The sequence below is a fragment of the Protomyctophum parallelum genome (assembly GCF_964188405.1).
Source record: "Protomyctophum parallelum genome assembly, chromosome: 2".
NCBI lineage: Eukaryota > Metazoa > Chordata > Actinopteri > Myctophiformes > Myctophidae > Protomyctophum > Protomyctophum parallelum.
In genome coordinates this window covers 47,273,313-47,296,190 of record NC_139699.1, presented here as the reverse complement: position 1 = coordinate 47,296,190, position 22,878 = coordinate 47,273,313, and the positions used below count along the sequence as shown (strand labels likewise).

The 22,878-nt window shown below is 42.0% G+C and overlaps 1 protein-coding gene across 3 annotated transcripts in view; it reads left to right on the top strand.

The window, feature by feature from the left end:
* Positions 1–21,112, top strand: part of abtb2a (ankyrin repeat and BTB (POZ) domain containing 2a) — a 51,427-nt gene extending 30,315 nt beyond the window's left edge. For all 3 annotated transcript variants that reach the window (XM_083759890.1, XM_083759891.1, XM_083759889.1), the window contains 13 exons: positions 213–378; positions 1,037–1,129; positions 6,215–6,316; positions 7,512–7,608; positions 8,398–8,533; positions 10,125–10,384; positions 12,641–12,819; positions 16,517–16,622; positions 16,982–17,084; positions 18,348–18,423; positions 19,248–19,316; positions 19,457–19,570; positions 20,782–21,112. In XM_083759890.1, coding sequence (XP_083616016.1) covers positions 213–378; positions 1,037–1,129; positions 6,215–6,316; positions 7,512–7,608; positions 8,398–8,533; positions 10,125–10,384; positions 12,641–12,819; positions 16,517–16,622; positions 16,982–17,084; positions 18,348–18,423; positions 19,248–19,316; positions 19,457–19,570; positions 20,782–21,027 — 1,747 coding nt within the window. In that variant the 3' untranslated portion in view covers positions 21,028–21,112. The remainder of the gene's footprint in view (positions 1–212; positions 379–1,036; positions 1,130–6,214; positions 6,317–7,511; positions 7,609–8,397; positions 8,534–10,124; positions 10,385–12,640; positions 12,820–16,516; positions 16,623–16,981; positions 17,085–18,347; positions 18,424–19,247; positions 19,317–19,456; positions 19,571–20,781) is intronic.
* The last annotated feature ends 1,766 nt before the right edge of the window (positions 21,113–22,878 follow it).

Genomic DNA, 22,878 nt, shown 5'->3' with positions numbered 1-22,878 from the left:
CTTCCTTTCGTGGCTGGTTTACATTCGAGGGTCGCCGGTCCTCTTGAACGGACCAGTTTAACGTCATGCCCTGCAGGACGCAAACTGAATCGAAGTTAAAACATTATATTAGCAATGGGATGGCGTTTTGTTATCGAAGGTGTTTCTCTCCGTTTGTTCCGTGTCTATTTTTGTTTCATCTCTGTTTCTGTCGACGTTCTCTCTCTCCTCAGGTCAGAGTACTGCTTCCACTCCTTCAGGGGCCTGGACGCGGAGGCCGCCTCGCATAAGTTCCAAGTGGACCTGGGCTTCAGGATGCTGTCGTGTGGGCGCGCGGACCTGCTCCGCCAGGCCACACGGCTTCTGGGCACCGAAGGTCTCAACACAATGGATGACCAGGTGTGTGTGTGTGTGTGTGTGTGTGTGCGTGTGTGTGTGCGTGCACGCACGCACAGAGTTAGGGTGAATTCCCAGTCATTTTGTTTGATACAGCCTCCTACTAGTCTGTACCTCACACTGTTCTGTGATGAGGTCAAGTACTTTGGCCATTATTTAACAAATGACCACATCTGATGATGGGGACATTTACAGGCAACGCAGAATGCTATAATATGCACAAGCTAACATGATTGTTCGTACGCTTAGTAAGTGTTCAGCTTCTATGAAGTCCACATGCACTATTCATTTTAATTCTGAGTAACCCTTTATTGAGTTCAGTCAGGTTATTTGTCTCTAATCTGTGGAACCATTGGCATGTGAGCCTGTACAGTATATGCATTTATGAGTTCATGTGGACCGCCTTGTCTTTGTATTTTTTATGTTATTTTTATGTTGCTATGGACCATGATTGATTGATTGATACTGAACATGTTCAGTGAATATGAACCTCATACTAAACGCAGCAGCAATTATTAATGTCTTACCAACGTCAGCAGTATATTCAAATAATTATACTGCAATTGCACTACAGAACACTTTGTACACTAGCAAATGATTTAATGTTTTGATATCTCATTTCATAATGTATAAAAGCATCTTTGTGTATGTCACCGCTTAGGGGATGACTCCGCTAATGTACGCGTCGTCAGCAGGAGACGAGGCCTTGGTTCAGATGCTAGTGGAGGCTGGTGGTGCTACGCTAGACCTGCAGGTGAGCACACCTGGTAACCCACAGTAGACCTGCAGATTAACACAGCTGTCCATCATAATTAGAATCAGAATGATCTTTATTGCCACATCACAGTTCACAGTGTTTACAAATCTTACAATCAGTCCAAAAATGAATCAGCCGCTACAGCATGGGTAGACTAAAATAGGCAAACTATTGAATTCAATGAACAAATTAATGAGTTAGCGATTTTTCCAGCCATATGCTGCGTTCACACACGCAAAGACCAATAGAGCACCGAAGTCTGACGTCACTTTCAGTAGAGGGCGCCAATACACAGGTTCATGTATTTTTTTATTTGCATTGAAATCTCCATAGGGCGATTTTAGGTCGCTTCATATAAGAACTGTGTTTGAAAAATAAACCGACCATCCCGTCCTTTCTGTCAGGGGAGTGGCTGTGCATCGTTAATGATGTCCATTCATATTTGATACAGCCAGTTTCTGGAGAAAATTTAATTAATGTGGCTGCAAAAGCCTTGAAACTACATATTAAAGCAATGTCACTGCTAATATACGTCACGCCCAGCTGTCAACACATTGCATTCCTGAGATTCCTCGTTGATGTAAGCTCAGCTGGCAGTGACTCAACTCGTACTAACCACGAAACATTAAATATCAATAAAATAAAAATAAACGTAATTAACATTCCATTTCTGTTGTGCGACGGGCAGCTGCAGCCACTCCGCCTACCCGGAAATGTAGTCTCTGGGTTGTTTGACTCGTTTCTAGCGCTTATTTTGTTACTCTTTGGGTATATTTGTACATTTCCACCTTCAGTCGATGCTTCATATCCATATGAGTGAAAAGGCTGGGGTGATCGGTTTATTTTTCAAACACAGCGATGTAAAATCCCCCTATGGGAATTATAATGCAAATAAAAAGTACACAAACCTGTGAATTTGCGCCCTCTACTGACAGGACTTCGGTGCTCTATGGGAGTATCATTTGGAGCAGCTACACGCATCATTGTGTCTTTGCATCGTCATGTCGCTGGCTTCCATTGGCAATGAATGGTAGACTGCATCTTTGCATCGTCATGTTGCTGGCTTCCATTGGCAATGAATGAATGGTAGACTGCATCTTTGCATCGTCATGTTGCTGGATTCCATTGGCAATGAATGGTAGACTGCATCTTTGCATCGTCATGTCGGTGGCTTCCATTGGCAATGAATGGTAGACTGCATCTTTGCATCGTCATGTTGCTGGCTTCCATTGGCAATGAATGGTAGACTGCATCTTTGCATCGTCATGTTGCTGGCTTCCATTGACAATGAATGGTAGACTGCATCTTTGCATCGTCATGTCGGTGGCTTCCATTGGCAATGAATGGTAGACTGCATCTTTGCATCGTCATGTGGCTGGCTTCCATTGGCAATGAATTGTAGACTGCATCTTTGCATCGTCATGTGGCTGGCTTCCATTGACAGTGAATGGTAGACTGCATCTTTGCATCGTCATGTGGCTGGCTTCCATTGGCAATGAATGGTAGACTGCATCTTTTACATCTGCCCGTGTGAATGCAACATTAGAGCAGTGTCGTTTTTGGCAGCAAATATCTATTTTAGTTTTGGTCATAGTCTCTTAAAACATTTTCATTTAGTTTTAGTCACCTGGAATGTTTTAGTGTTTAGTCTAGTTTTAGTCGACTAAATCTACAGTTGATTTAGTCAACTAAAATGTATTTTGGCGGGCCTTGATTCCGTCTGATTGGCTGATTTTACACTTGCTGAAAATAGCCGATCTGTCGCGCTGCGACACATTGTGAGCTTGTAGATCTGCTATTTTAAGCATGCAACCAAGTGTAAAATGACTTATACTGGATCTCTTGTACTGGATCTCCACTTGTGCCTTCCTAACATTTTAGTCTAGTTTTTATTGGTTTACAAAATCGACAAAAATATATATATTTAGTCAGTTTTAGTCACCATAGCTTAGTTTTCATTTAGTTTCCATTTAGTCAGTGGAAAAAGGTATTCGACGAACATTTTTCGTCATAGTTTTAGTCGACGAAAACACTGCATTAGAGGTGCTTTGCATATAAAAACTACTGGTCATGTATGTAATGTTAACTCATTCAATCCTGGTTACTTTACAGTATATAGCTGTTATTCAGAGAACTGGTAGGACTTAACATTTGTATTAGTATATTGAATTTCATAATTTCCTTAGAATGTATGTCTGTAATCATGCTATTACATCTTTAGGTTATTTACAGAGGAAACCTTTGTGTAACATCTTGAAAGCAGAAGCACATATTTTTTAATGTATAGTCACTATGCCGTGACAACTGCATAGTCATTATGTTGTCACTGCCAGTAATAGAGAGAACATATTATCTAATTAATAATTGTCAGTTTGAAGTAGAATGCTTCAGTTCTATACAGATATAAGCTAAATTTGAAATGTGCCAATATTTTTGGCATGGGGTTATGAATGGATTTATAATGATAACACACAGAAAGCTACCACAGCTGCAATATTATCACATATTTCTAGCACTATGGGTGTACACTGTACGATTGATTCCAAGCTGACATGGAATTCCAACACTCATTCCATCTATAAGAAAGGTCAGCAGAGGCTGCATTTTATGCGCAGACTGAGACAGTATAACGTGGGGAAAAAAATTAATGGCACTTTTCCATCGATCCTTTGTGGAGAGTGCATTGACATTTTGTTTTGTTTCCTGGTATGGCTCATTATCATTGGTTAATAAGAGCAAACTCCATAAAATCATCAACGTGTCCAGCAAAATAGCTGGGGTACGATTTGAGAGTATGACCTCATACATTGAGGTCATACTCTCAAATCGTACAATCGTACCCCGGGTACCATCTTTTACTCTTTTACCTGCTTTTTACTAACACTAACATTACAAAGATGCCCAGAACATCAGGATGAACATATGTAGTTTATGGCTGCTCCAACAGTAGTGGCAAAATATCAAAATATCTACCGCGGTGGCTGAGACCAGAGCCCATATAGTAATGGTTGAGACAAAGCAGTGAAAGGTCCTGAAAGATACATAACAGTCAGTCTTACCTAATACCCAATCTTTCTTTTTTAGAAAGACTTTTTTAGAAAGACTAAAGGCTGCTGTACTTTATACCTCATACTTTAATGCCCGTTTCTGAAGCGGTCTATAGGACTTATGAACAAGCAGGCCCCATCTCGGTTACCGTGCATACAGTGTGATGTGATGCCTCTTGGAACTATGACTGGTGGCCTTCTGTTGGCATCTTTTCTTTATCGTCAATGTACTGTACTGTCATGTGATCTGTTTGTTTGTGTATGTTTTCTGTATCTGATCTGACTGCTTGGCACAAAACAAATTTCCGAAAGGACAAATAAATTATCTATCTGAATACCTTCCCATATAAGGGGAATTATTCCTCCAATATGGTACATGTGGGGTCCTAGCTAACAGACTACACGAACTAGGGGTGGAAACGGCATGATATTCAATTTGTCCCACTTACTGTAGGTCAAAAAATTGAATGAATGGATGAATGAATGAAGCCATAGAGATTCTTTGCATCCATCCATTCATCTTCAACCGCATATCCGTAGTCGGGTCGCGGGGGCAACAGCTCCACCAGAGTGGTCCAGACTTCCCTCTCCAGAGCAACATTAGTGACTTCCTCCTGGGGGATTCCGAGACGTTCCGAGGCCAGTGAGTCGATGTGTTTCCTCCAACTGCGCCTTGGTCTGCCCCGGGGTCTCCTCCCAGTGGGACGTGCTTTACAAAAAACTTGATGGTGATGTGATATTCATGTATGTAATGGTTAAGTAAGTTATCTTATGCATTACACACATACATTTTTGTTTATTACATTTCATAATACATTTCCTTAGAATGTAAACATAGTATTCAATCTTTAGGTTATTTACAGTAGAAACCTTTGTGAAGAGGCCAGTCCACTCAAATGATGATCTACAGTAGTTGTGACTTAGTTGTGACATCAACAGTTACATCTTTCATGAAAACTTTTCTGAGAAAAATATTGACTGAGCTATGCTCACCATTTTCGGTATTTCGTCTGAAAGTGTGTTTTGGTATGGGGTTATGAATGGAGTGAAAGCTACTAGTACCGCAGCAATGCTATTGCTATGTATACAGTACCTTCCCAGAAATCACTATGAGAAGTATTACAGACTGGTGAGCCACATGTTTTTCCACTGACAAAAACTAAATGGGAAACTAGATGAAAACTAAGCTATGATTACAAAAAAAAGACTACAGATATTGACAATTTCGTCATCAGCTAAAAAATAGATTAAAATGTTAGGAAGGGACTAGTGGACAAGAGATCCAGTATAAGTCATTTTACATTGCAGAGCGACACGTTGTGTAAAATCAAGTGTAAAATCAGCCATTACGATGGCATCAAGGCGCGCCAAAATACATTTTAGTCAACTAAATCAACTAGATTTAGCCAACTAAAATCTTATGATATTTAGTCGACTAAAACTAGACTAACACTAAAACATCCCAGGTGACTAAAATGTGACTAAAACTAAATTAAAACTATTCAAGAGACTAGGGGCTCCATTTCCGTCACCGCTAAACCCCTTCCCTAAACTTCTTTGCTTTTTTTTTTTTTTTTTTTTACTATTTTCAAAAACAAAATTGAATAGTTCAACTAGCCAGTCTACATTGACACGTTGTGAGCTTGTAGACTGGCGGCCATTTTAACTATTCAAAAATAGTTTAGCAAAATAGTCAAAAAAGGCAAAGAAGGAAAGGAAAGGTACTATGTTTACCCAGGGTAACTGGACTAAGCTCAAGAACTTGTTTACAGCCAGGCCCTGCTCATAGAACATTTCATGGTAGGGGTTCAATGCCTTGTCCAATTTTAACGTGCCGGTCCGGGGATACGAACTAGCGACCTTCCGATATCAAGACGCTCCGCAAACCGTTCAGCCACCGCTGACACCTTTACGTTTAGGGATAAGGGGTTTATAGCGGTGACGAAAATGGAGCCCATGGACTAAAAGTCTGCTGCCAAAAACAACACTGATACAGTTCTATATGTTTGACCGTTTCACTCCTGTGTTGCTTCAGATCCCAGGCTGTTCTCCCAGACATCCGTGCGTCCACCCTGGCAGCAGACGCTGGGTGGCGCTCACCTTCGCCGTGCTGCACGGGCACCTCTCCGTGGCTCAGGTATATACGACCACTCTCTGCTACAGTGTTGTTTTATATAGGCAGCACATTTTGATTTGAGTTTTAGTCATAGTCTCATTTAGTTTTAGTCACATTTTAGTCACCCGGAATGTTTTAGTGTTAGTCTAGTTTTATTCGACTAAATCTATAGTTGATTTAGTCGAACAAAATGTATTTTGGCGGGCCTTGATGCCGTCGTGATGACTGTTTTTTTTTTCACTTGAAAATTTTTCACTGAAAATAGCCGATCTACAAGCTACAAGCTAATAGCCGATGTACAAGCTCACAACGCATCGCGCTGCGACACGTTGTGGGCTTGTAGATTGGCTATTTTCAGCATGCAAATAATTGTAAAATGACTTATACTGGATCTCTTGTCCACTAGTCCCTTCCTAACATTTTAGTCTAGTTTTTATTTGTTGACGAAATTCTCAGCAGGCAGTTTTCTTTAGGTTAAGGTTAGTTTAATGCCAATGTTTTTCTTTTGAGTTGCACATTATCATACAAAATAAGGTATAGTACTTTGATAGCCATATCTATTTTCTGCTAAATCAGCTCAATGAATGAACATATAGGTTGAAAATAAAGTAATGGCATTGCCATTAGACAGTGAGTGTCTCCCCACCACTGTATTGAGATTAAACAAATTGATTCACATCATGTGGGTAACAAAAATACGACACACCACCCAAACATGATTCTTCCTTATTTTTGAGGAGCCCAGCTCCTATATACAGCTTTTCTTCCCTCACGTCTCATATTTTACCAATGACAATGAAAGGAGAAATTAGGTCATACGTGCCTCAAATATGACGTAAATGTGTGGCGACATAAACATTAAATGCCCATTGACAATGAAGGGAAAATGTACGTCACATGTAGACAAGCCCATCACATGAATTCAGTTGTTCATGAGATGATGTATAATGATAAGAGCGCCCCTCACTTCACACGGGTGTGATTCTTTTCTAAAACCGGATCACGTGGCTCAGTTTAGATTGAATACCAGGCTTTCTTTCCTCTGCGGTGAAAATCCTGGTTGTGACGCGACGTCACGCATAACCCAATATAACCTCCACCTCACCAGGCTTTCCACCTCGGAGGAAAGGAGTATGAGTATAAAGTATAAGTACTTATACTATAAGTATAAGTATAGTAGAAGTATATAACTCAGGCTTTTCTTGTGCCGTTATAGCTGTTGTTGGAGGCGGGGGCAGACGTGGAGGGAGGAGCCATGATGGACAATCAGGACAGCTGTGCCGAGACTCCACTCCAGCTGGCTTCTGCTGCAGGTGGATGGACACACAAACGCGCACGCATGCACACGCACGCACAGAAGCTGGTGAGGACGGCTGCTGCCTCCTTGTGGAAGGAAGGAGCAAGTGCAGGGGTGTCATTTGGGGTCTCAGGGGGATTGGCAAATGCCACCCCTAGTGTTCACACTTAACCTCAAATTCAGTTATTTTAGGCATTATAATTTTGCCCAACTCTGAACCCCCCCTCCAATATATATTCAGCTATTAGTGTAGATTTTCGTCTTATACACAATCGTTGACAATGAATGGAGAATTTAAGCCATATGTTGACGAGAAAATCTGTATATTACCTATACTATTCCTACACAAAGATCTGCAAGTCATTACGACGGCATTTAGACTAAATCAACTGTACCCATGACAATCACGCAGGGACCCCTTATTTAAGGACGGGAACCCCTTTTGGTGTTTTACCTAAGCATTATGTTATACTTTAGCTATTGGAAAATAGCAGATCTACAAGCTCATAGCGCGCCACCGAGTGGCGCGCTACGAGATTGTAGGTCTGCTATTTTTGAAAAATCGTAAAAATGCGGCACAAATCTTTGAATATATATTCTTTCAGAGCGCACTTTTTTTTTTTTTTTCGACGTCAGGCCTAAATGGGTTAATGAAACCATAAGTTCTATACAATACCATTGCCACGGCCCTTCGGAATTCACCATGTGTCAAACAAATGAACACATGTACAGTAGGCCTACTACTGTAGTACTGTACAGTACATCTGATGGCTGATTGAACACGTTCGTTCTCCCTCTCTTTAAGGTTACTACGAGATGGTGAGCCTGCTCTTAGCCCACGGAGCAGACCCTCTGCTCAGGGTGCATCATGGGAGCTCTCTGACATCACCGCTGTACGAGGACATGAACTGTTTCAGCTACGCTGCTGCACACGGACACAGGTGTGAACACTTCTACTAATGAATGCTACTACTCACTACTAAATCCATTCTGGGGCGGGAACCCCTTTTGGTGTTTTAACCCATTTAGGCCTGACGTCAAAATTAAAAAAAAGTCTTCTATATCCTCCAGTTTTCTGAAATAAATATTTTCACGATTTTTCAAAAATAGCAGACCTATACAAGCTCGTAGCGCGCCACTTGGTGGCTTGTTATGAGCTTGTAGATCTGCTATTTTTCAATAGCTAAATTATAACATAATGTTTAAAACACCAAAAGGGGTTCCCGCCCAAAGCATTATGTTATACTTTTAGCTATTGGAAAAATAGCAGATATACAAGCTTGTAGCTATCTCTACAATCTCTGAAACATCGTAAAAATGTGGCGCAAATCTTTGAATAATAATATTCAGAGCGACCGTTTTTTAACTAAAATCTTTGCTTCTGCGGTGGGGTCCCTGGCTGGAACAACATATTTTCAGATGGTGGTACCGGCGGCCAATTATATAATTTTGGGGGTCCTTGTTGACATGAAAATGTTTGAGAAACCACTGACATAATAGAAAGGTTTTTCATAAAACCGTCAGGATTTAGAAGGCATTTGTAGAATCGCCCTCAGGTCTAAATGGGATGATAATAATAATAATAATAATAATAACCAGCCTCATTCTGACCACTTTTACACTCTCAGACTTTAATCAGAATCAGCTTTATTGTCACATCACAGTTTTACAGGGGGGAAAAAGTGGGTGAAATTAGTTTTTGTACGTATAGTTCTCATTGTGTTATTTTTCCAGTAAAAACAAAGAAAGGGAAAAGAAGAGATAGATAGAGCTTGGTAATGTGATGAAGGCAGGAGAAGAAAGAAAGTTTGAGCGCTTTATCCACAAAAAGTACAGGTTAAAAGATTTTCTTTTACAAGCTTTTGCCACACACTGTACAATCAAAAGGTCTCTTTAGCTATTAGCTCATTTACAAGCTTTGCTACAAACTGTGCACCTTAAATTAACCCTCCAGAATTAGCTGTGTGTGTACAGTATAGGATAGGTGGTCTAATAATTAATAATTAATTAATCATTCTTTTAGTCTTATGTTTTGTCGGGACATTGAATCATCTCACCTTTGGGATTCATGGTGTCTTGCAGTGTCGTTTTTGGCAGCAATTTTTGATTTTAGATTTAGTCTCTTGAATAGTTTTAATTTAGTTTTAGTCACATTTTAGTCACCTGGAATGTTTTAGTCGAGTTTCAGTCTACTAAATATCATATGAGTTTAGTCGACTAAATCTACAGTTGATTTAGCCGAACAAATTGTATTTTGGCGGGCCTTGATGCCGTCGTAATGACAGATTCTTTCACGATCTACAAGCTCACAACGCGTTGCGTTGTTTTCAGCAAGCAACTAATTGTAAAATGACTTATACTGGATCTCTTGTCCACTAGTCTAGTTTTTATTTATTGTCAGTATATTTAGTCTCAGTTTTAGTCAGCATAGCTTAAAGTCTTGGGGAGGAAAAAAAAGGTAGTCGCCGAACATTTTTGCATCTTATAGGTTTAGTCGACGAAATCAACACTGCATGGTGTCTTCTTGTACAGAAATGTGCTGAGGAGGCTGCTGCTGCAGCCACAGCAGAGGAAGGACGACATCCTTTCTCTGGAGGAGATGTTGGCCGAAGGAGTGGTGGAGGAGGCGGAGGAAGGCGACGCTCTCAGACAGACGTCCACCCTCACCAGTGCTCCGGCCAGCCCGGCTCCCCCCAGGCTCTGCAAGGCCAGGACGAGGGCTCTGCAACAGGCCGCCTACTACAGCGCAGAGCATGGCTACCTGGATGTCACCATGGAGCTCAGAGCAATGGGTACGCAATGCAGTATTTTAGAGCATGGCTACCTGGATGTCACCATGGAGCTCAGAGCAATGGGTACGCAATGCAGTATTTTAGCCCTGACGTGAGCGCCGCCCCATCCAGAGGTACTTCCGGGTCCTACTTTTGTGTCGCTGTGACGCTCCATTGGACTTAATCTGAGACAAAAACAACCACGAAAGTCTAATTTTACCGCTTTCCTCGCAAAAACAAAGCTGCTGCTCTCCCAAATCTGGCTGTGACAGGCCGCCTGCCCCACACTGAATACTATCGCCATTGTATTTCATTGTGTCAACTAAATCCTCATGAATGCAAACTAGATTCAACATACTCAAGCCTGCACACATTCTAAATATGCCCCCGAAATATTGTACTGAGCAAATGGACTGTTTTACCACCTTCAATAATAATGATAATAATAGTCTTTGTCTCCACAACATATATTTTCTTTTTCATGGACACTTGTACAGAACAATAATAATTCTACTCGAGTTGGAAGCATTAAGACACATTTTAACCCTCAATGGCTTCCTTTCTGATAAATAACGTCATTGTAAAAAAGATTCACGCGTTTAGATATTCTATTTACAATGAGATGCGGACGGGAGCTGGTGCCACTTGGACCCGGACGTAACGTAGCGTATAGGACTACAAAATGACGTCGGACTTAAATACAGAATAGAGACCTGCGGATGGAGTTTTTGGTCGCCCGCAACTGCAACCGCAAATTAATTATCCGGACTGTTTGGTGTTTGTTGCATAACTTCAGAACAAAATGGCCAGATTTTCATGGAACCGCCGCTGCCGCCATGAAGCGTTATTGGTATAAAGAAGAAGACACTGGGTTGTTAAGACTGGACTGAAACTTTACTTGAGAATAGTTGTTTACAGAACCGGCATATTCGGAGCTAGGTGTTACATAGATATCGGTCCGGGCTGCGTGCTGCGCATTATCAGTTCCTATACCACATATCACTACACCACCACCCGGAAGAGACGATAGATTCTCGGAGTAAGTAAGTGTGTATCTGAGAAGTGGGAGTACTGGTGATTTCGGCTAGGTTTCATACGCTATATTATGGAGCTGACCTGTTCTGACATTCCATTATGTTGACCTCATCAAACCCTGTACGCTCAAGACACGCTCCATATATATGGCCAGTACAGAATTCACTCCATATGTTGATCTGCAGCAGTCTGCCGTCATCTAGTAGGCGGATTTTAATTCTTTTTTGAGGGCTATGTCCAGCTTTGAGTGTTTAGGGCTCCATCTTGCGCCACCCTTATCCCCTTAACGTATTTGCAATTTTTTTTACTATTTTGAAAAACACTTTTGAAAATAGTTCAACTATAGCCGATCTACATCGAGACATTGTGAGCTTGTAGATCAGCTATTTGAATTGTTTTAAAAGGTTTTTTTTTAAATAGTGGAAAAAATTAGCAAATTAGTTTAGGGAGAAGGGTTAACCCATTTTGGCGGGAAGTAACCCCTTTGTGTTTTAAGCATTCTGTTCTACTTTAGCTATTGAAAAATAGCAGATCTACAAGCTCATAGCGCGCCACCGAGTGGCACGCTACAAGCTTGTAGGTCTGCTATTTTTGAAAAGTCGTGAAAATGTGGCGTAAATCTTTGAATATATATATTTCAGAGCGAACATTTTTAACTAAAATATTGGCTTCTGGGGGCTTAGCACTGCTGCATTCCGCGTTCTTTAATAAAAAGCATTTTTATCCGAGCGCCCCGGCTACTTTTTTCAGACGGGGTTCGTTTGGGAAATCCACAGTTGCACACCGGGAGCGCACTCGCCTATTAGTCTGTATTGGCAGGGGGGTCAGCGTGCCTATATCGAACACACCCAGTGCCACTCTCCTCCCGACCGATAGGGGCGCGTAGTTGAAAGCCAATGGCAAAATAACAGCTCGGATAAAAATGCTAATCGCTGGTGCAGCAACTAACTAACACCCGTGGGACAAATTGTGAGTACTTTATATTTGAAATCGGAATGTTTATATATATACGTTATAATTGTAAATGTAGCGATCGCGTAAAACAGGCTGCAGTTGCGCCATGACTCTTGTATGAAATACGAGAGTCATGAACCATGGCTAGATGATAATAAGACTCTTGGCACACATAGAGGCTCCATGTGTGCTATAAAATTCCTCCTCCTTCTCCTCCTCTGCCCAGGAGTTCCATAGAGGCTCCATGTGTGCTATAACATTCCTCCTCCTTCTCCTCCTCTTGTCCAGGAGTTCCATGGAGGCTCCATGTGTGGCTGGAGACTCTCCAGAGCTGTCAGAAGCTGTCCAGGGATGAGCTGATCCTCTCCCTCCTCACAGAGTTCTCCACCGTCAGGGCCGAGGACTACAGCCAGGAGCTCATCTCCACAGGCCTCCCCCTCATGTTCAGCATGCTCGTCACCAGCAAGGTACAATAGCACCGCCATAATACACGTATTATTGTCACACAGCTTGGTTGAATGCTTGATTCCGATTGGTCAATTCGCCTTGGTGGTTAATCCATTTGGTGTTTTAAAGCATTGTGTTATACTTTTAGCTATTGGAAAAATAGCAGATCTACAAGCTATTTTCAGTGCCGCGCTACGAGCTTGTAGGTCTGCAATATTTGAAAAATCGTGAAAATGTGGCGTAAATCTTTATTATATATTATATATATTTACTATATATTCTTTCAGAGCGAACGGAATTAATATATAGAACGGAACCAATGTCCGCTTACTGCATTGTTTACACAATGCAGTAAGCGGAAATTGGTTCCGTTTAACCCTTTTCCCCCCACCAAATTTTGGTGCCCAAATGCGGAAGTGCAACCGAGCGCTCAATGTTAAAGCCCAGCTGCACGGGGTTGTGCATCACCATTGTGATGTCAGAACAGGCCAGCTTCATATGGAGATCTAAGGGTGATCAGGTGTGATCAATAATTGGCTAATTTGGGCCCTGTCCAGAGCCTGGGCAGAGGCTTTTGTGCTGGTTCTGGACAACGGTGTATCCCACCAACTCAAGGTGGGATACACAGTGCAGGCACTGCACTCCCTGTGGTGGGGTGGAACACGTGCGTTGAACTTGAAGTGGGTGGGACGAACGGTTCTCGAGTTACGTTGGATTACAGACGTACACACAGAGACGTGGTGCATTATAGATAGATACAGTATCTGTGTAATAAGCAGGATAATGTACGCCGCATCGGTAGTTGTTGATCCCAACAGGATGATTAAAACCCATTTTGGACTGAGGTCGATAAAAAAAAAGGCTTCTAAATCCTAATATATTTCTGAAAAACCTATGTTTCTATGTCAGTGGTGCTCAACCTTTTTCATGTCAAGGACCCCCAGAGTTATCTCTATTGGGCCACGGACCCCCATCTCAAAATATGTCGTTTCAGGGACCCCTCAGAAGCAAATATTTTAGTTAAAAATGTTCACTCAATGATATATATTAAAATAAATAATAAATATATATTCAATGATTTGTGCCACATTTTAACGATTTAAAAGAAATAGCAGACCTACAAGCTCGAAGCGCGCCACTCGGTGGTGTGCTATGAGCTTGTAGATCTGCTATTTTTCAATAGCTAAATTATAACTAATTATAGTGCGTTTTAGCAGCGGGTGAGCATCGGCCCGACACATATCACCCAATCGCCCAAAAAGATGAATTATTTTTATCTTTTCGGGCGACGTGCCTCCGCCTGTTCGCCTGCTATCGCCGGCAGTCGATATTTGTCCCATAGACAAATAATTAGTGATGCACCGAATATTCGACCGCAGAAAATATTCAGCAGAAAATGCCTATTCGGTTTTGGCACCGAATAGGCAGAAAATGTATCACTGAATAGTTTATGCTATTAATGCATTCAAAAGTGCAGAATAAATGTTTTATGGACAGCAATGGTATAGGAAAAAAGATATATAATATTAATCATATTCGGATATTCGGTATTCGGTTTTCGGCCAACTGTTTCCTATTACTCGGTATTCGGTTTGGGGGCCAAGAATTTCCCTTTCGGTGCATCCCTACAAATAATGCTTTCACTTCCGGAAAATTCGCCTGGCTGTCGCCCGCTGTTAAAGCGTTCCGTTAGGCGTATATATCAACTTCAAGTCTTCACCTGCTGTCTTTGGTCGACACTAGTGAGAACGTATTTTGTGGTGCAGATAGATACTGTAGAGTATCACAATCAGTTTTCAACCGATTGTGAACAAGGGACCACCACCCTGACTTAGAATCAACCTGGGGACCACTATTGTGTTGGGTGGGGATATGGCCTAAGATTAGTGCTTTTTTTTGTAAATTAACACTTGCTATGCATCCCATATATGTGTATACCTCCCACTGTTTCTCAACCGTTGACTACTACTGGTAAAATGTCCTAATAATAATGACTCAACCAGACAATCCGGTGCACTAACCCCTTCTTGAGATTCTTAACTCCCTTTTTCTGTTGAATTTCTTGAACTCCAACTTGTCAGTAAATGACTACATGGATGGACTCATCATAGGTCACCAGGCCATTCAGTTCACGGTTTCTCAACTAGTGGAAAGAACATTTAAAACAAATCAACAAATCCTACAAAATGCATGGTCAGGGACCACATGCAATACCTCCACGGACCACCAGTGGTCCACGGACCACCTGTTGAAAACCCATGCTGTAGATAGATAGATTATTGTCTCCACCAGCCGAAGGCATGGGGGAGAGTATGTTTTGCACTCCGTCCGTCCGTGTGTCCGTCCGTCCGTGTGTCCGTCCGTCCGTGTGTCCGTCCGTCCGTCCGTGAGCAGCTAATCTCGGCCACCGTTAACCCGGTCGATGCCAAATTTTGCACACACACTCCCTGGATGCCAACCATGAACCTCTGCCCCAAACTTTCCAGAACGGCCTGTTATAGCGCCACCAGGAGGCCGCTTTGTGCAAAACAAGTTTTTGCACAGTACACCTACAGATTTTGTCCAAACATCACGCAAATTGGTACACAGTCTCTCTAGAGCCATTCAACCAAACCGGTCTTTCAGATTTCTCAGACTCCATCCTGATTGGTTAAGATTGGCTTCCAAAATTCACAGGAGTGCTCAGCTTCAAACAAAATGCTGCAAATCATGAACACATCGCGTGATTTCCGTGAAATTGTGCACCCACATTCCCACTAGGCCGAGGACGAAATGCCACATGAACAATTTCAACTCAGCCTCAAGGTGGCGCTATAACTGGCCCAAAAGTGTTTTTACCTCTAACTGCACGGATCTGTGGATAACTTTGTATGCCAACTCCCTAGAGGCCAAGGAAAAACCTTTGTCTGGAATTTTTCACATCTGCTCTTTATAGCGCCACCAGGAGGCCGACATATGTAAAACACATTTTCTATTATTACTCCTTCAGATTTTATCCAAATTTCACGGTACACATGATCTCCATAGTCATGTGATCAAGACAGGTTTGTTTGATTTCTCATATTCCATCCTGATTGGCCACGATTGGCTCCTACAGTTTACAGGAGTAGCAAATGGCCACAACTCCTCAACGCAGCGTCCGATTGCGATGAAACTGTGCACGCATATTCCCACTAGGCTGAGGAAGAATCCTGGTGGAGACCTGTGCCGATTGGCACTTTATCTAGTTTATTTTTGTGTCATGCACCCAAGGCGCCCAGCCCACATTGTAGGACACACCATACAAATCATTGCTTCAATATTGCATAAGTGTATACAAGAAACAGTTTTATTTTCTTTCTTTTTTTCCTTTTTTTTACACAAACAAAACATTCTGCCTTTTTTCCCATGCTTCGCATAAAAAGTCTGCTAAAGCAAAAATACTTTTCCTAAAGCAAAATTCCAGTTTTTCATAGTCCTCTAACCAGAAAAAGTTAACACAGATGGTTGTCATTTTACAAAATAATGCATGTCTTAATTCTTCATATAATGGGCAGTAAAACAAAAAAATGAATGTCATTTTCAATTTCTTTCAAATCACACACTAAACACACTCTGGTGCACTTACTTATTCCTCTTTAGGACTACATTTCATGTTAACCAAAGGAAGCTCTTTTTCTGCTTTTGGAAATGTGTGATAATTAGGAAGCTATATATTTTCTTCTCTCCTCTGTGTAGGACTATGTGATAACGAGAAAGTTGGCATCCGTGTTCTCCCACTGTTACGGAAAGACTCCCGTTCCGCCCATACCGCCCATGGACATCACCCTGTCCACACAGCTAGGTAACACAGTGCTCCATACCTCCTATGGACATCACCCTGTCCACACAGCTAGGTAACACAGCTCCATACCTCCTATGGACATCACCCTGTCCACACAGCTAGGTAACACAGCTCCATACCTCCCATGGACATCACCCTGTCCACACAGCTCCATACCTCCTATGGACATCACCCTGTCCACACAGCTAGGTAACACAGCTCCATACCTCCTATGGACATCACCCTGTCCACACAGCTAGGTAACACAGTGCTCCATACCTCCTATGGACATCACTGTCCACACAGCTAGGTTTCTAAAAACAACACTGGTCTGATATCACTGATATCTGTTTCATTTGACCAAATGTGTCTCCGCCCAGACTGTCACTTCCTGAACAACAGAGAGATGTCGGACGTGGTGTTTGTGGTGGAGGGCCGTCCCTTCTACTCCCACCGGGTGCTCCTGATGTCTGCCTCCGAGAGGTCGGTGCCGTCCCAGGATTCACATCCAACCTGTAGCCTTATAGAGCGTCGCAGTCCCCTACCCCTTACCAGGGACCAGGAAATGATTTTCCTCATAGACATTTCAAAAAGTATTTATTTAAAGACCCTTTAAAGGAGAATTCCATGCTAGAAGGCTTTCTTACCTTTCTTTGTAGTCGTTACGTCCCCACCAAAGAGGTCCAGGTGTTTTTTTGTGCAAAAACTCCTTATTGGCTATTTCCCCTACCATAAGCCCTCAATGAATTGCATTTAAGCCTCGTACAAAGCCAACTCGAGTTGTGACAAATCATGACAACAAACACAATATTTCGGGCAGAACAAAATGATTAGAAAGAAGAAGAAAACGGCAGGTTAAAACACTTTTTTGTTGTTGTTTTTCTTCTTTGTAATTGTTTGTTTGGTCCAAAATGTTGTGTTTGTTGTCATGATTTTTCACTACTCGAGTTGGCTTTGTACGACGCTTATAAGGTCTTTAGATGAATACTTTTTGAAATGTCTATGGGAAAAATGCATTGGGAATTATTTCCTGGGCCTGGCGTCGTCATGAAAGGGGGCGGGACTGCGACGCTCTATTGTGACTCATAATAACATACATTTCTAACACAGCAAAATCCTCAATGTTAACCCATTCTGGGCAGGAACCTCTTTTTGTGTTTTAAAGCATTATGTTATACTTTAGCTATTGAAAAATAGCAGATCTACAAGCTTGTAGCGCGGCACTTGTAGGTCTGCTATTTTTGAATATAGTTTTGAATTTTTGAATATACTGTATTCTTTCAGAGCGAACATTTTTCACTCAAATATTTACTTCTGGGGGGTCCCTGGAACTACATATCTTCAGATTGGGGTCCGTGGCCAATTACATATATTTTTTGGGGTCCTTGACATGAAATAGTTTGAGCACCACTGACATAGAAACATGGGATCTTCTGAAAACCGTCATGACTTAGAATCGAACTTAGGTCTTTGAATTGTGTAAAAATAAACTTTAAAAACAAATGTAAAAATAAAAACTACATAAAAGTGTTGAATGAACATTCAGGATCTTACCCACTTCGATTTCTTGACAAGCTTTCAACGTGTCACATTGTGAACTCGTAGATCTGCTATTTTCACCGATTGTTGGCCTATATGTTATGGCATGTATACTTCAGTTTCAGTACACTTTTCAGATTTTCTATAATGGCCAATGTGCCATAAAACATTATGAATTGTTTGTCTTCTTTCTATCTCTCCGGTCAGATTTCGTCTCCTGCTAAGCGACTCACCTGAACCAGGCAATATTCACATCAGTCATATCAGCTACAGCACGTTCCAGGTAGGATTCTGACCTGAGATCAGATTCTAAAAATGTCTTCTACATCCTGACAGTTTTCCATTCTGACCTGAGATCAGATTCTAAAAATGTCTTCTATGTCAGTCGCTCTTCGATTTTTCAAAAATAGCAGACCTACTACTTGTAGATCTGCTATTTTTAAATAGCTAAAGCACGACATGATGCTAACACCAAAATGGGTTCCCGCCCTAGATGGGTTAAATCAGCATTGTGTGGAGAGTCACATCATATTTTTTGTTTCTCCGAAAAAGTCATGTACATAAAGTATTAAAGGTTTTATGACATTCATTTTCATTTATTTTTCTTTTTTCTTTTAGGTTTTATGACCTCAATTACACCCAAAAAACCTGAACTTTGAACATTCAGTGGATTTTCTGTGGTCTGAAGTTTCCTTTGGGTTTTTTTGGGCCTTTTGAGCTACAATGAAAACAGGCAACACAGTGAAACAGTGACATCTGCTGGCAAATCCCATTGACATATATGGGATTTGCAGTAAGTGATGTCACTTATTGCCGGCAAATCAGAGCACCTGTTTGAGCCAGAAAACCCCAGATCACAGAAAATCTACTGAATGTTAAAAGTTCATGTTTTTTGGGTGCAATTGAGATTAGAAAACCTAAAAAAAACAAGAACAATTCCAAAACCTTTTTTTTAATGTCACAATCCCTTTAAATATTTCTTTGACTCATACATGCCGATACTGGATCAAATGTATTCTTTATACTATATCTTGTGCAAGTTGGTCATATTTAATAACAATGCATGATTTACTCATCAAGTCATCCTGTTTACATTGACCCCTTCAGATGATGATGAAATCTCTATACTGTGGAGGAACAGAAGGCGTCACTGTGTCATATTCTGACGCCCTGAAGGTGAGACGCGTTCACCCCGTTGCCCCACAAACAATGATGTTAGGGGAGAGTAGAATGTAGCTGAGAAAGCTTCAAGTTGTGTGTCTGAACACTAACTCTGCTTGTCCTGTATGTATGTATGTATGTATGTATGTATGTAGCTTCTGCCGGTGGCCAGTTTCTTCCAGCTCAAGGGTCTGGAGAGATGCTGTGAGATGCAGCTTTCACAAAGTCTGACTCTGGATAATGCCGTTAGCATCTACCACACCGCTAAGGTAAGAGCTTTGTATATGTGGAAAACAACAAAACTGTGGGGTCGGGGGCCAGTGCCACGCTATAACGATACAGCCAAGATGAATTCAGGGCCATTTAGCGCGTTGCTGTCGGCACAACGGAAAATAGCTAAATAGTGCTGGTACAAACCCCCACAGTGCAAGTAAAGTAGTATGTGGAGACATAGGGCTCCATTTTTGTCTCAGACTTTACCCGCAGCGTGGCCCGCAATTCAGCCGCTGGCCGACAATTACGAATATAGGAGCTTTCTCTGTCCCTTAATGGTATTTTCATCCCGCGTCACCGTTTTGCCGACAGCGGTATTTGCTCCTACAGGTGTGGTCATGGGCGTGTTGGCATGCTTTCCCCTAAATTGCTATTTTGGTCACATACATTTGGGAAGTCGATAGTGGAGTTTAAAAGCACCCGTAAGCCGTGCTAAATTAGTTCGGTAGAGCGGCACACAATAGAGATGTCTGCAGGCACAGAGTAGGCTGCCTCATCTCTCCTTATTCTCCTATCTCTTTGTAATTCTCCTATAATCAGCTGAAGTGAGTGCCTGCCACTTCCTTGTGTCCATTGTGTTTATATAATTGTATAGTCAAAGAAGTTATTTGTGCGCGATTCCATTTCCATTTGCTCTTTCAGTTCATGATCACCCTGCATAGCAGCAAATGGGTTTTTTTGACCAGACTTTTCTTTTCGCTTCATACCGTTCCGTAGAGACGGCCTACACGCACGCACACACCAAATGAAAGCCCTAATTTCGTAGTTTACATAGAACTTAGAATTCTTTTAAATGAGCAAGGATTTGAGCGAGTTGTGACTCGCAGCAGTGAGACTTCAGGGCATCGGCTATGAAGCAATATAGCACTAACGGGCAACAGATAATTAAGGGATCTATAATTAAAGGCAATGGCACGTGGACTGGTGATTGGTTAAATTTTGTTTAATTATTGCAACGCCCAAACCACACCTATGCATAATATAACGGGTAACGGAGGTGTTTAAGGGATTTAGACAGGTAACCAAAATACCAACTTTAGTGGGGGAACACCCTTACCCTTCCTAAATTTCCCAAATAGTGGCTTTAGAAAGATGAGACAAAAATGGAGCCCATAATGTATAATTTCTGTATAGCTTATGACAATAACAATTTAGCAGTGTATTGTACAACCTGTATTTGTGTGTGTGTGTGTGTGTGTGTGTGTAGCGGCACGGTGCACTGGAACTACAAAGGTTCTGCGAAGGGTTCTTCCTTCAGAACATGGAGCCGTTTCTGGAAAGAGAGGACTTCCACAGGCTGCTGCTCGGAGGGGCCAGTGAAGACCTGCTCTACCCAGGAACAGACACCCACAGCGGGCAGGGAGAGGAGAGACTGTCCCCTGCCCTCCTCCGGGACCTGGAGACCACACTGCTCCACAGACTTTACAAACTGTACTCCACCTGTAGAGAGTGAACTACAACAACCAGTACTCCACCTGTAGAGAGTGAACTACAACAACCAGTACTTCACCTGTAGAGAGTGAACTACAACAACCAGTACTCCACCTGTAGAGAGTGAACTACAACAACCAGTACTTCACCTGTAGAGAGTGAACTACAACAACCAGTACTCCACCTGTAGAGAGTGAACTACAACAACCAGTACTTCACCTGTAGAGAGTGAACTACTTCACCTGTAGAGAGTGAACTACAACAACCAGTACTCCACCTGTAGAGAGTGAACTACAACAACCATAGTACTCCACCTGTAGAGAGTGAACTACAACAACCATAGTACTCCACCTGTAGAGAGTGAACTACAACAAACCAGTACTCCACCTGTAGAGAGTGAACTACAACAACCAGTACTCCACCTGTAGAGAGTGAACTACAACAACCAGTACTCCACCTGTAGAGAGTGAACTACAACAACCAGTACTTCACCTGTAGAGAGTGAACTACAACAACCAGTACTCCACCTGTAGAGAGTGAACTACAACAACCAGGTGGCAGGCACAAATGATTGAGACTACTAACCACATTGTTCTCATTAAAGTTAAAAAGCCATTCCAGTATTAAAATAAATAAATAAAATGTTTTTGAAAATTCTGTGTATATAATTAGCATGTAAGATATTATGTACATTTTTTTTTTAAAATAAACATCTTTGCATAAACTTGCAAGTCTCACACACACACGCACACACACACACATTTCCAAAGCCAACAGATTTATTTCCTTTAGCACTGAAGTTGTTCACAGTAACATCGACAAGGGGAATTGAATACATTGCCATGTGGTTAAATCCTGCTCGCTATACCAATAATAGCGCTCCCGTACTCATGTCCATTCAGTGTGCTCTTGGATTCCCACAGTAGAAAAACAAAAAGGAGGAAAACCAAAAACGAAGATGGGTATTGCTTTTAGAGGTTGTTGATCTCTCCGATACCAGTTCCCCCCCAGCCGAGGTGTGAGCGAGTGCCCCGGGGGCCAGGGACAGTGCAGAGAGTGTATAGCCAAGGGGCTAAAATCCCGTAAGAGGAAAAAGAAAATAGCGAAAATAGCAGATCTACAAGCTCACAACGCGTCGCGTAGCTTGTAGATCAGCTATTTTCGGGGCGCAACCCAGCACTCTTTTAAAGCTAGTGGAGATGCGACATGGATTTAGAAAACAAATTTTGTTCAGCGGCAAAATACTGTGTTCACGTTCAGGAGACTTCGGGTGGGGGAAAAAAAAGCAATTCTCCTGAATGCTGCCTTCCGGTATAATATGGCATGGAAAGGAGTGGCGTTTCGCATTTCTTTCACCACAGTATAAACGCCGCATCCGTTGGTCTGGAGAGGGGCAGTTGTTTTACAGACGGGTAAAAGGGCAGGGGCTTGTGTGTTGCACGTCCCTGACCGGGGGCCATCGGCCATCAGGTCCCTCTCTTTCAGAGAATGAGTCAGGAGAATATGCATTGCACGTTTGCACAGTCGCTGCGTGTGCGCAGAAAAACAAAACTGTATAAAGGAAGGAAGGTTGGGGGGGGGGAACCAAAAAGTGTAAACTATAAATGCACGTAAAACAAACAGAAAAATGAGCAACAAGGGAAAAGAAGGGGAATGGAAAGATTTAAGACAGGGTGAAGGAGGAGGAGGGGAAGGGATTCCAACGACGACATGCAAAGAAAAGACGGATGTCGGAACATGCAAATAACAGCCGTACAAGGTCAAAGCTAAAGAGAGTAGGGATCCCCTTGTTTGTTTTTTGTTCGTTTTTTTTTTTTTTTAATAAGCTTGTCAGCAAAGTCGGCTTATTTACAGGGATGAGTCGGTGGGTTGT